This window comes from Leucoraja erinacea, chromosome 8, assembly GCF_028641065.1.
Source record: "Leucoraja erinacea ecotype New England chromosome 8, Leri_hhj_1, whole genome shotgun sequence".
Classification (NCBI taxonomy): domain Eukaryota; kingdom Metazoa; phylum Chordata; class Chondrichthyes; order Rajiformes; family Rajidae; genus Leucoraja; species Leucoraja erinaceus.
In genome coordinates, this window is record NC_073384.1 from 20,672,040 (window position 1) to 20,685,339 (window position 13,300).

Genomic DNA, 13,300 nt, shown 5'->3' on the forward strand with positions numbered 1-13,300 from the left:
GATAGTCATATAGTCTTATAGTTTCTTCCTAGCTCTTATCGGGCAATTGAATCATCCTACCACAACTGGAGTGCAGTCCTGAACTACTATCTTGGTGACTCTTGGACTATCTTTGATTGTATTTTACTGGCTCTACTGTGCACTACAGGTTATTCCCTTATCATGTATCTGTACACTCACTGTAAATGGCTCGATTGGAATCATGTATTGTCTATCCCCTGACTGGTTAGTGCGTAAAAAAGCTTTTCACTGGACCTAGGTACGCAAGACAATAAACTAATATGGTGTGGAAACAGGCCCTTTGGCCCAGCTTACCCACACCGGCCAACATGTCCCATCCACACTAGTCCCATCTGCCTGCATTTGCCCCATATCCCTCCAAACACATCCTATCCATGTACCTGTCTAAATGTTTCTTAAACATTGCAACAGTGCCAGCCTCAACTACTTCTTCTGGCAGCTCGTTCCATACACCCACATACTTTGTAAAACTAAACTAAAGTCAAGTGCCTTGTGATACTCTTGCTGCGTTGGAGTATTTAAACATTTTACTTATTCACTTTTCACATCTTTGCATCACTGGCACATTAGCATTTATTACTCAACTCAAATTATCCCCTTGGGAATACATTGGGTCTTTGAGATTCAAACATATGTGGTGAATCTGGAATCACATGTCGGCCAGAAAGGGAAAGAAAGGTAAATTATCATTGAACCAGATGGGTTATTACAGCAATTTAGTGTTTGTTGTGCTCCTCATTACAAATACCATAACTCTCAGATTATTAACTGGATTTAAATACCACAATGTCCTGTTCAACTCTAGTGGCTGAGTTATAGGGCTTATATAATTAAGTTGGAAGGGTGCAGAAAGGACTCACAGGACTGGATGACTTGAGTTACCAGGACTGGAGGACTTGAGTTGAAAAGAGAAGTTGGGATATGCTGGGGCATTTTACTCTGGGGCATTAGAGGTTGAGAGGTGATCGATCTTATAGAGGTTTATAAAATAATGAGGGGCATAGATAAGGTGAATGCTCACAGTCTTTTCCTGGGTGGGGGAGTCTAAAACTAGTGGGCAATGATTTAAAATGAGCGGTGAAATATTTGAAGGGGGTCTAAAGGGGCATTTAAAAAAAACATTATTAGGGGGGTATAGTGGTGCTGCCGTAGAGTTATGCCCCTGTCCCACTTAGGAAACCTGAACGGAAACCTCTGGAGATTTTGTGCCCCACCCAAGGTTTCCGTGCAGTTCCCGGAGGTTTTTTGTAAGTCTCCCTACCTGCTTCCACTACCTGCAACCTCCGGCAACCACCAGCAACCTCCGGGAACCGCACGGAAACCTTGGGTGGGGCACAAAGTCTCCAGAGGTTTCCGTTCAGGTTTCCTAAGTGGGACAGGGGCATTACAGCGCCAGAGACCCAGGTTTGAACCTGACTATGGATGCTCTTTGTACAGAGTTTGTACGTTCCCCCTGTTACCACGTGGGTTTTCCCCAGGTGCTCAGGTTTCCTCCCACACTCCGAAGACATACAGGTTTGTAGGTTAATTGGCTTCTGTAAATTGTCGCTAGTGTGTAGGATAGTCTTAGTGTATGGGTGATTGCTGGTCAACGTGGACTCGGTGGGCTGAAGGGCCTGTTTCCGCGCTGTATCTCTAAAGTCTAAAGTCTAAAGGTTAGTGGGTATGTGAAATTAGCTGCCAGAGAAAGTGGTAGGGAGAGTGGTACAATTACAAATTTTAAATACATTTTGACAGGTTCATTGATATGAAAGGTTTAAGAGGGTTATGGGCCAAATGTAGGCAAATGGGATTGGTTAGAGACACTTTGGTCAACACGTACAAGTTGGATTGAAGGACTTGTTCCCAAGTTGATTACTTTATCATTCTGTAACAACTGTGTTGGAATTTGAACTCTAGACTCTGGATTCTAGGCCATTGGACTCCAGTGATTACCATGTCCGTGGACACAATGCAGGTCTCATTATGAGCTTGGATTAGTGAAGCTCCACAGACAGCAAATAGCAGTATAACCTGCATATCCCAAATTCCCTTATGACATAGAGGGAGACCATTCAGTCCATTGATCCTATGTCGGCTCATAGCAATTTTTATATACACACTGGGGGCAATTTGCAGTGGCCAATTAGGCGACTAATAACTAAAACTAATTATTTTTGGAATGTAACACGTGCAGTTACAGGAAGGTAATGCAAAATCCACAAGGATTGGTTGACATTGGATGTCATGGATTGGACCCAGGTCTCTGAAGTGTGAGGTAGCAGTTCTACCAGTAGAACATGTGAAGCATTAACTAGTACATTGTAAGCATGCACAGCCAGCACCAAGCTCTGTTGAATAACTGCAAACCCCCTGACTTTTCCTTTTTGTTGCCACAGTGAGTTCCAAGCCGCCTGCTGGAGCCTCGGTGGAGTCCGAGAGAGCCAGCTATCAGCAGTCGGAGCAGATGCACCTACATTCACGCCGAGAGAAGCGTTGCTCCTGCAGAAACATGCAGGACACAGAGTGCGTCTACTTCTGCCACGTTGGCATCGTCTGGGTCAATACCCCAGGGTAAGTGATCACTGTGGCTGGCAGAGTTCACCACCCTGCACTTTTGGATGGCTTCCTGTGTTCATCTGCTGTGGGGATCCCCAGACCAGCGTCCCATCTCTCACCTTCGCTAGTCCAATAGATTGGAGTTTGTCTTTTCTTGCTCCCTGATATACATCTACTCTAGGTTAAACAATGCGGCACGGTGGCACGGTGGAGGAGCGGTAGAGTCGATGCCCTATAGCACTTGCAGCACCGAAGACTCGAGTTTTATCCCGACTATGGGTGCTGTCTCTACAGAGTTTGAACTTTCTCCCCGTGACTGCATGGGTTTTATCTGAGACCTTCGGTGTTATCACACACTCCAAAGACATGCAGGTTTGTAGGTACAAGGGCTTGGCATAGATGTAAATTGTCCCTAGTGTGTGCAGGATAGTGTTAATATGCAGGGATCGCTGGTCGGTGTGACCCAAAGGGCCTGTTACCGCACTGTATCTCTAAACTAATCTTAATGCCTCAGTTTAAAAAACTTTGATTTCAAATCCCACTAGGACATGTCCCCATTCATCTCTATAATGTCCTCCAGTTCTGTAACCCTGAGAAATCTTTCATTCTGCCTTTAGCTCGCACTATTATAGTGTGGTTGCCTAGTATCAATAATAATTTATTGTATTATAGTTAATTGTATACTTATTATTGTGTTGCGTTAACATGTTTGTAAAACTGCAGCAAGTAAGAATCTCATTGAACCAGTCTCGATGCATGTGACAAATTGAACACTCTTGTCTTAACTCTTAATCATTCCTGATTTCCATCACTCCACCTGCCCTAATCTCTGAAATTCCCCCTCCCTACACCTCTCCATCATTCTCTTCTCTCATCTTTTCAAATGCTCCTTAATATTGACCTCTTTGCACAAGCCTTTGATCATTTGCTCTAATCTCTCTGCCTGTGACTGTGTCAGATTCCTTTTGTGTAACACCTCGGTTTGTTTGTTTTGCGAAACCAGGCACCAGTTCAGTTCTGCTGCACTTCAAACAGGAGCATTACTTCTAAGAGTTATGCAAATTATCTGTATGCCAATGAAATTTGACAAACTTGTATAACTTTACTGGTCAGGTCTCTGCCAGGGCAGTGTCTCAGTTGCTGGCACTATAGTTTAGACTGAATGCCAAGGTCTTGAAGAAAGAATAGAGAAGATTTACTGGAATGCAATGCAGGAGTTAGCATTAAAAGCAGAGGGAAAAGTGATGCTCAGACTATTCTTCAAACAGCAGAAAAGGCCAAAACTGGGTTTACACATTCACTTTACATTAGGAAAGGGTTTGGGTTCAGTTTCTAGAATCATAGAACTATACAGCATGGAAACTGGCCTTCCGGCACAACTTGTTCGAGCTGACAAAGAAGTCTAATGGGCTAGTCCCAAGTCAAGTAACTTTTATTACTATAGCACATTTAAAAAATAACTCTCGTTGGCCAAAGTGCTTTACAATTGGTGAGGTACTAATGTTATACAACATTGGTTCATAGATTAAGTACATACATAAATATATACATGTAGCCATCCCTCAGACGATGTCAAGAAAGGCTTGAGAGTAAAGATGAGTTTTAAGTCTCGACTTAAAGGAGTCGATGGAGGGGGCAGTTCTGATGGGAAGAGGGATGCTGTTCCACAGTCTAGGAGCTGCAGTTGCCCCTGAGCTTATGCCTAAAGCGTGGGATGTTCAGTAACCCCAAGTCGGACGATCTGAGGGACCTGGAGGTGGTGCGGTGGGTAAGCAGACTTTTGATGTAGGTGGGGGGGACCCATTAAGGGATTTGTATACATAAAGGAGGATCTTGAAATTTATTCGGAACCGTACAGGGAGCCAGTGGAGAGAGGCCAGAATTGGGGTGATATGGTCCCTTTTTCGGGTGCCTGTCAGGAGTCTCGCTGTGGCGTTTTGGACCAGTTGCAGGTGGGACAGGGAAGGTTGGCTGATGCCAGTGGAAAGGAGTTGCAGTAATCAAGGCGGGAGGAGATAAATGTGTAAATGATCTTTTCAGTGTCGTCAAACTGGAGGAATTGTTTTATTTTAGCTATCTTCCGATGCTGGAAGAAGCTAGCTTTTACCATGGTATTGACTTGTTTGTCAAACCTAAGGGGAGCATACACAGGGAGAATAGAATGGGGCCAAGGATGGAACCTTGTGGAACCCCACAGCAGAGGCTAGCTGGGGAGGAGAATGAGTTGCCTATGTTAGTAGAGAAACTCCTACCTTTGAAGTAGGAGATGAACCAGCTCAGGGCAGGCCATCAATACCAACCCTGTACTGGAGACGGTCAATTAGGATGGAGTGGTCGACAGTGTCAAATGCTGCGCTGAGGTCGAGAAGGAGCAGGATTGCACAGTTGCCGGAGTCAACGGTGGGTCATTATGTACCTTCAACAAGGCAGACTCTGTGCTGTGGTGGGCCCTGAAACTCTGTGCTGTGGTAGTCCCACTTACCTTGCATCTGGCTCAAGTCTCCCAAACCTTTCTATCCAGGTACGTCCAAGTGTCTTCTAAATGTTATAATTGTAGATAACACTACCACTTCCTCTGGTAGATAGTTCCATATATTCACTGCCCTCAGTATAAAAAAAGGTGCCCCTCGGGTTCCTTTTAAATCTTTCTCCTGAAATCTACGCCCTCTATATTTTGATTCCCTTGATGTGGGAAGAGACTGAGGCTCCTCACCTTGTCTATGTCCCTCATGTTTTTATAAATCTCTGTAAAGTCACCCTTCAGCCTCCTGTACTGCAAGGAAAGAAGCTATCCAGTCGCTCCTTATAATTTAAACCCCTCCCCAGACCCCGTGACCTCCTCGTAAATCATTTTTGCACATCTTCCAGTGTATTGACATGTTTCCTATAGCTGCGCGACCATAACTGTGCACAGTACTCCAAAGGTGGCCGTATCTATTATACAGCTATAGCACATAGAACATAGAACAATTTGTCACAGAAGCAGCCCAGGTCGGCCCACAATTTCTATGCCAATTGCGATGCAATGTTAAACTACTCTCCCCTGCCTGCATGTGATCTATGTGAGCTTGGAGAGGCGCAGTATGCCGAGTGAGTGCAGATGAGTGGTAGAACCTGGGGAAGCCAATGTGAATATGAGAATAAAATAGGATTAAAATGGGTTATAGAGAGATATGCACACAAACAGTTATTTGACCCCCGACTCTTTGATGAACATCAATCACCCATTTACAGTATATTTTTTGCTCACGCTACATTTTCATATGTTTCTCCCCACCCCCACACACCTCCGCTCCACTCTCCCCTCCACTCTAACCCCGCTCCAGATTCTATCAATTATAAACCCGATTCACTCAATTATAAACCTAGGGCAATGTGTAGTGGTCAACTGTTCAACCGACCCGCACGTCTTTGAGATGTGGGAGGAATCCCAAATGGACGCAGGGAGATCTTGCAGACTCCACACAGAACGGGCATGATGGGCAGCATGGACCTTGGTGGGCTGAAGGGCCTTTTTCCATATCGTATGGAAAACAAGACAGCAAAAACAAGGGGGCAGATTATTACCTCAATGGGGATAGGTTAGGTAGGGGGTAAGTGCAGCGAGACCTGGGTGTCCTTGTACACAGGTCACTGAAAGCTGGCGTGCAGGTACAGTAGGCAGTGAAGTAAGCTAATGGAATGTTGGCCTTCATAACAAGAGGATTTCAGTATTGAAGTAAAGAGGTTCTTCTGCAGTTGTATAGGGCTCTGGTAAGACCACATCTGGAGTATTGTGTGCAGTTTTGGTCTCCTAATTTGAGGAAGGACATCCTTGTGATTGAGGCAGTGATTGCAGCGTAGATTCACGAGATTGATCCCTGGGATGGCGGGACTGTCATATGAGGAAAGATTGAAAAGACTAGGCTTTTATTCACTGGAGTTTAGAAGGTGAGGGGGGGGGATCTTATAGAAACATATAAAAGTATAAACAGGACTGGACAAGCTAGATGCAGGAAAAATGTTCCCAATGTTGGGCGAGTCCAGAATCAGGAGTCATAGTCTTAGAATAAAGGGGAGGCCATTTAAAGCTGAGGTGAGAAAAAACATTTTCACCCAGAGAGTTGTGAATTTGTGGAATTCCCCGACACAGATGACAGTGGATGCCAAATCACTGGATGGATTTAAGAGAGAGTTAGATAGAGCACTAAGGGCTAGTGGAATCAAGGGATATGGGGAGAAGGCAGGCACGGGTTATTGATTGGGGACGATCACCCATGATCACAATGAATGACGGTGCTGACTCGAACGGCCGAATGGCCTCCTTCTGCACCTATTTTCTATATTTCTATGATTCTTAAGGGTTCAATTTGCGTTGTATTGATGTGTATACCATATGCCCTACAAGTTACAAGTACCTACTGCAGTCACCTGTGCGTGTCCATGTCCCATTTGTGTGTCACGGAGTTAAGTTCACACATAGAGAAGAAAGGAAGCCGAGGCTGTTTAAAGTGCAGAGGGCTGGGAGGAGGACGCACAACAATGCTTGTGAGTGGGTCGGTTCGTCCCATTTAGTGCTGCCTATGATGTCATACTGACAAATTGAACTCTGCTTTCTTCAAGACATTCCGCACAGTGAGAGTTATAAAACTAATTGCCATGAAATGGTCCATTTAAAGGTCAATTGGGAGCCAACGACTGACTTCCTCTCTTTCTGCTTTACAGGCTAGCTGAGTCGATGAAGGCTCTATCTGTTGGCATATGGATTGTGTGCTTGTGTGCATGGGTACCTGCTTGTGTACCTGCATGTGTACCTGCATGTGCCTGCATGTGCTTGCGCATGTGTTTATAGTTTAGTTTTTTGTCACAAGTACTGAGGTACAGTGTAAAGCTTTTGTTGCATGCTATCCAGTCAACAGAAAGACAATACATGATTACATTCGAGCCATCGACAGTGTATAGATACATGATAAGGGAATAACGTTTCGTGCAAGGTAAAGCCAGCAAAGTCCAATCAAAGGTACACAAAAATGCTGGAGAAACTCAGCGGGTGCAGCAGCAGCATCTATGGAGCGAAGGAAATAGGTGACGTTTCGGGCCGAAACCCTTCTTCAGACAATCAAGATAGTCCGTGGTTTAACAATGAGGTAGATAGCAGTTCAGTGACTGCTCTCTGGTTGTAGTAGGATGATTCGGTTGCCTGATAATAGCTGGGAATACCTGAATCTGGAGGTGTGCGTTTTCTCACCTTTTGCCTGGTGGGAGTGGGGAGAAGAGGGAGTGGCCCATCCTTGATTATGCTGCTTGATTATGTTTGCAAGAGTACAATAGCCTAGGCATCCAAATATTAGCAGTCATGTGTGCATGCATGTTTGTGCGCATGTCTGTGTGCATAGGTGTATCAAAGCATAGTTGTTTCTGTGCGTACATGCGCATGGGTGTCAATGTGTGCGTGTGCACAGGGATAAAGAAACTGCCAATGGCTCTAACATTGTGAGTCTCACACTCATGATAGTGTCATAGTGAGCTTACTGAATTAGAAAGTGGAGGCATTAATTTCAATTTGCACACTCTGGAGTAATGCCCTCAGCTTGGTGGAGATGAGAACAAAATGACTGTTCAGCCTCCATGTACATTGGAAACCTGATGCCTATAAATTGGGTAATAATAATAATAATACATTTTATTTATGGGCGCCTTTCAAGAGTCTCAAGGACACCTTACAAAAATTTAGCAGGTAGAGGAAAAACATGTAAGGGGAGTGAAATAAATAGTAGAGACATGACTAGTACACAAAGTAAATACAGAATTCAATACAAAACATAGTATGAGGCAATTAATGCACAGATGAAAAGGGACGGCACGTGGGGCTAAGGATAAGCAGAGGTGAAGAGATGGGTTTTGAGTCTGGACTGGAAGATGGTGAGGGACACGGAATTGCGGATCAGTTGGGGGAGGGAGTTCCAGAGCCTGGGAGCTGCCCTGGAGAAGGCTCTGTCCCCAAAACTGCGGAGGTTGGACTTGTGGATGGAGAGGAGACCAGCTGATGTGGATCTGAGGGACCGTGAGGGGTGGTAGGGGGAGAGGTACATGAACCTTTCAGTTTATACACACTTTAAAGCTTAAAGATACAGGGTAGGAACAGGGCTTTTGACCCGTTGAGTCTATGCCGACCATCAATCACCCGCACACTAGTTCAATGTTATCCCAATTTCATGTCCTACACACTAGGGGTAAATTACAGAAGCCAATTAACCTACACACCTGCACGTCTTTGGAATGTGGGAGGGAACTGGAGGATCCAGAGAAATCCCATGCGGCCACAGGGAGAATGTGCAAACTCTGCAGACAGCACCCGTAATCAGGATTGAACCCATGTCTCTGGCTCTGTGAGGTAGCAGCTCCACTGCTGCACCACTGTGTCACGTATCCATATAATTTAGCCTGTGCACAACAGTGAGAGTGGTAAGTCAACATTCTTCTAAATGATATGGCTTCCACAACATTCATCATGTAAGCCTTTTTTTTTTAAAGTAATAGAGCAGTGGATATTTCTAGGACAGTCAATGAGTACACTTCCTTGTGGAAAAGTTTGCCACAACACCACGATTTTGAAGTATTCTTATCTTTGCCAAACCTAATAGAAATGGAAGGTACACAAAAATGCTGGAGAAACTCAGCAGGTGCAGCAGCATCTATGGAGCGACGGAAATAGGCAACGTTTCGGGCCGAAACCCTTCTTCAGACCGATAGATTAATAGAAATTGATCTAACTTAGATGGGGCGGTGAATATATGGAACTATCTACCAGAGGAAGTGGTAGTGGTGGCTACAATTATCACATTTAGCAGACTCTTGGACAGGTTCCTGGATAAATAGTTTAAGAAGGAACTGCAGGTGCTGGAAAACCACAGGTAGACAAAAAAGCTGGAGAAACTCAGCGGGTGAGGCAGCATCTATGGAGCGAAGGAAATAGGCAATGTTTCGGGTAAGACTGAAGAAGGGTTTCGACCTGAAACGTTGCCCATTTCCTTCGCTCCATAGATGCTGCCTCACCCGCTGAGTTTCTCCAGCTTTTTTGTCGACCTGGATAAATAGATTTGGGAGATATGAACCAGATGCAGGCAAGTAGCCCATTACATTTATTTATCAGCAAGAACAATTTGTACCGGAAGGCCTGTTTCCATGCTGTATAGTTCTATGACTCTAGAAACTGTACACAAAACCTTTCCAAATGTAAAGTGACTTTGTAAAACCAGTTGTGGCCTTTTCTGCAGTTTGAAGAATAATCTGAGCATCACTATTCCCTCTGCTTCTAATGCAAATCCCTGCTTGCATTCCAGTAAATCTTCTCCACTCTTTCTTCAAAACCTTGGCATTCAGTCTAAACTATAGTGCCAGCAACTGAGACTGCCCAGGCAGAGACCTGACCAGTAAAGTTATACAAGTTTGTCAAATTTCCTTGGCATACAGATAAATTTGCATCAAATGTAAAAGTAATGCTCCTGTTTGAAGGGCAGCAGAATTGAATTTATGCCTGGTTTCGTAAAACAAACAAGCCGAAGTGTTACACAAAAGGAATCTGACACAGTCACAGGCAGAGAGATCAGGGCAAGTGATCAAAGGCTTGTACAAAGAGGTCAATATTAAGGAGCATTTGAAACCTATTTAGGTTTGGCAAGGATAAAGGGCCTGTCCCATTTGGGTGACATTTTCGGCGACAGCCTGAAAAGAGGTTGTCGCGTCATGGTCGGGTCTCGATGCGGCGTGACGTGTGGTGACGCATGTAATGACGCGCGGTGATGCGCAGGTGACGCACGGTGTCTCCCTGTTGTTCCCATGAGGAGCAAGCAGAGCATTGGGGGTTCGAGTCCAACCCCTGGGGCCCGGTATCACATTTAGCTCAGAGATACAGTGCCCTTCGGCCCACCAAGTCCGCACCGACCAGCGATCCCCCGCATACCATCCCACATACGCCAGGGAAAATTTATACTTATCAAGCCTATCAACCTAGAGTTAGGGTTAGGGTTAAGGGTAGGGCTAGGGTCACGGTAAGGTTTCTTCCCGCACTCCAAAGGTGCACAGGTTTGTATAAATTTCCCTGTGTGGTGTGTGGGATAGTGTACGGCGGATCACTGGTCATAGGCTGGGTCCATGAGGGGGGGGGGTTGGAGGGGGGGGGGGGGGGGGGGGGGGGGGAAAGAGTGGAGCGGGAGGAAGGGAGGAGGAAGAGGGGGAAGGGAAGAAGGGGGGGAGGGGGGAGGGGAGAAGGGTGGGGGGGGGGGGGTTGGAGAAGGAGGGATGGGTGGGAGGGGGGGGAAACATAGAAAATAGGTGCGGAGGAGGCCATTCAGCCCTTCGAGCCTACACTGCCATTCAATATGATAATTGCTGATCATCCAAGGAACAGAGAGGTGGAGGGGAGTTCAGTCTACATTCACTGAATCCATCCCTGTGAAAAGTTAGAGACGGTGATTGGATCTGGAAGTGGACCAAAACATTTGTAAGTAAAACTGAACGACTCAGACATCTTTTCGTTTGCACAATTGATTTTTTGTATTAATTTAAATATATTAATATTTAAAATCCATGCATTGAAGGAAAATTGTTTTACAGCCCATCTGTGGTCCCTAACCCTAACCTTTGCCGTAACCCTAACCCTGACCCGAACCGTAACTGGGCATCACCCGCAGGACAGCATACATCAGCGTGTTTGTCATACAACTGACGGTTTTACGGGTGTCAGTCACTGACACTCACAGTCGCCGAAAAAAATCGCAAGTGGGACTGGCCCTTAAGAATATGCCATGTGTGGGAAGGAACTGCATATGTTGGTCTACACATGCGTATTTGGGATTTAATCAATAAGTAAGCGTAATAGGAGATATTAAACAGATCCAATCTCACATTAGACCTTTTGTGCAAAGGGGACATAAATTTAAGGTGAGAGGGACAAGATTTAATAGGAACTGGAGGGTCAACTTCTTCAGTCAGTGGGTGGTGGGCATTTGGAAAGAGCAGCCAGAGGATGTAGTTGAGTAGGCAATATAATTGCAATTAAAATACATTTGGAGAGATAGATTTAGTGGGATATATGGGCCAAATGCAGCAAATGGATCTATCTTAGATGGGGCATATTGGTTAGCAAGAAAGAGTTTGGCCAAAGCCTGTTTCCATGCTGTTTGACTCTAAGATGCACAGAGGAAATCAAAATCAAGATACATTGCAGTGGCATTTTACAACCATAAAGCAGTAGTGGAGATAAAAGTTTCAAATTAGAATCTGACGAACAACCTTTCGGAGGGAAAAGAAAATTATTATTTTTAAGATTATTTTTGTTTTTTATTGTCACCTGTACCAATATCCAGTGAACAACTTGAATTATCCGTTCAAGCAAATCATACCATACGTGAACATAACACATAAATGCAAAAAGAGAAAGGAAATAGGTTGCTTAATATGGTGTTGCAACTAATGAGAAAATCCAGATGAAAAATGTGCAAGAGCCACAATGAGTTAGATTGGAAGATCAGGAATACATCTTCAGCATATAAGAGGTTTGTTTAAGAGACTGATAATAACAGGGAACAAGTTGCTTTTTAATCTCGTGCATCTGGTTTCATGTTTTATAATTTCCGTTTGATGGGAGAGGGGAAATGAGAGAATGACCGAGATGTGAACGCTCCCTTATAATTTTGGCTGTTTCCCCCAAGGCAACAGAAAGTGCAGATAGAGTCAGTGAGGAAGGGGAGGCTGATTTGTATGATGGACTGGGCAGCACCCACAACTCTCTGCAACTTTCTTGGGGTCTTCAGGAAGGGCAGTTGCCAACCAAAGGTGGGATGCATCCTGTTAGAATGAATTCTTTAAAGATGCTCAAAGAGTGAATTCAGTGTCTTAATGTGTTGTGAAACCAACCAGGGAACAGAATCTGGTAGATAGATTTTAGATCTGGTTATTAGTAATGAAACAGGACTAATTACTAAAAGATCCCGTGGAGAAGAGCGATCATAACACGGTAGAATTTCAATTTGCTATGAGACTGGGAAACGTAGGTCTGATAATAATGATTTAAATGGAAAGAAATTGAATTATGATGATGGCTAGACATCAAAAACATTTCAGCAACCAGTGAAGGATGACAAAAAAGAGAAAGAAAAACTTACTAATGAGATAAACTGCAAAAAGGTTTAAACACAAAAACTAAATGTTTCCATTCCATGGTGTGCTGCAGGGAATGGTGCCTGGTTTATTTTTAATTGTCATTTATATTAAAATTGTAGATGAGAATGTATTGGAATGGTTAATATGTTTGCGAGTGAAGCCACAATTGTTGTATAGTTGGCAGTCATAAAGGTTATCTAAGATTAAAACAGGACAAGGAATGGTAGATAGAATTTACCTTGGAGAAGTGCAAGGTGTTGCACTTTGATAGTCAAACCAAGGCAGGACTCACACAGTAGGACACTGGAGGGTGTTGTGGTAGAGGGAGACTTAGGGTACAGATACGTAGTTCTGTGGAAGTGGTGACACAGCTAGACCAGGAAAGTATGTGGCACTCTTGCCATCATCGGTCAGGGCTTTAAGTACAGGAGTTTAGTTTAGTTTAGTTTACTTTAGTTTATTCTCACGTGTCAACATCATCAGGAAACTTGCAGGCAACAGCTGGGGATCCAATGCACACACCCTCTGTACCGCAAGCTTAGCCCTAGTCTACTCAACAGCCGAGTTTTGCTCAACACCTTGGGCTAATAGCTGCCAC

At 44.4% G+C, this 13,300-nt stretch overlaps 1 protein-coding gene across 1 annotated transcript in view; it reads left to right on the forward strand.

The window, feature by feature from the left end:
* Positions 1-13,300, forward strand: part of si:ch211-202p1.5 (uncharacterized protein LOC103909337 homolog) — a 55,554-nt gene that overhangs the window by 2,853 nt on the left and 39,401 nt on the right. The window contains exon 2 of the mRNA XM_055639151.1: positions 2,400-2,574. Coding sequence (XP_055495126.1) covers positions 2,400-2,574 — 175 coding nt within the window. The remainder of the gene's footprint in view (positions 1-2,399; positions 2,575-13,300) is intronic.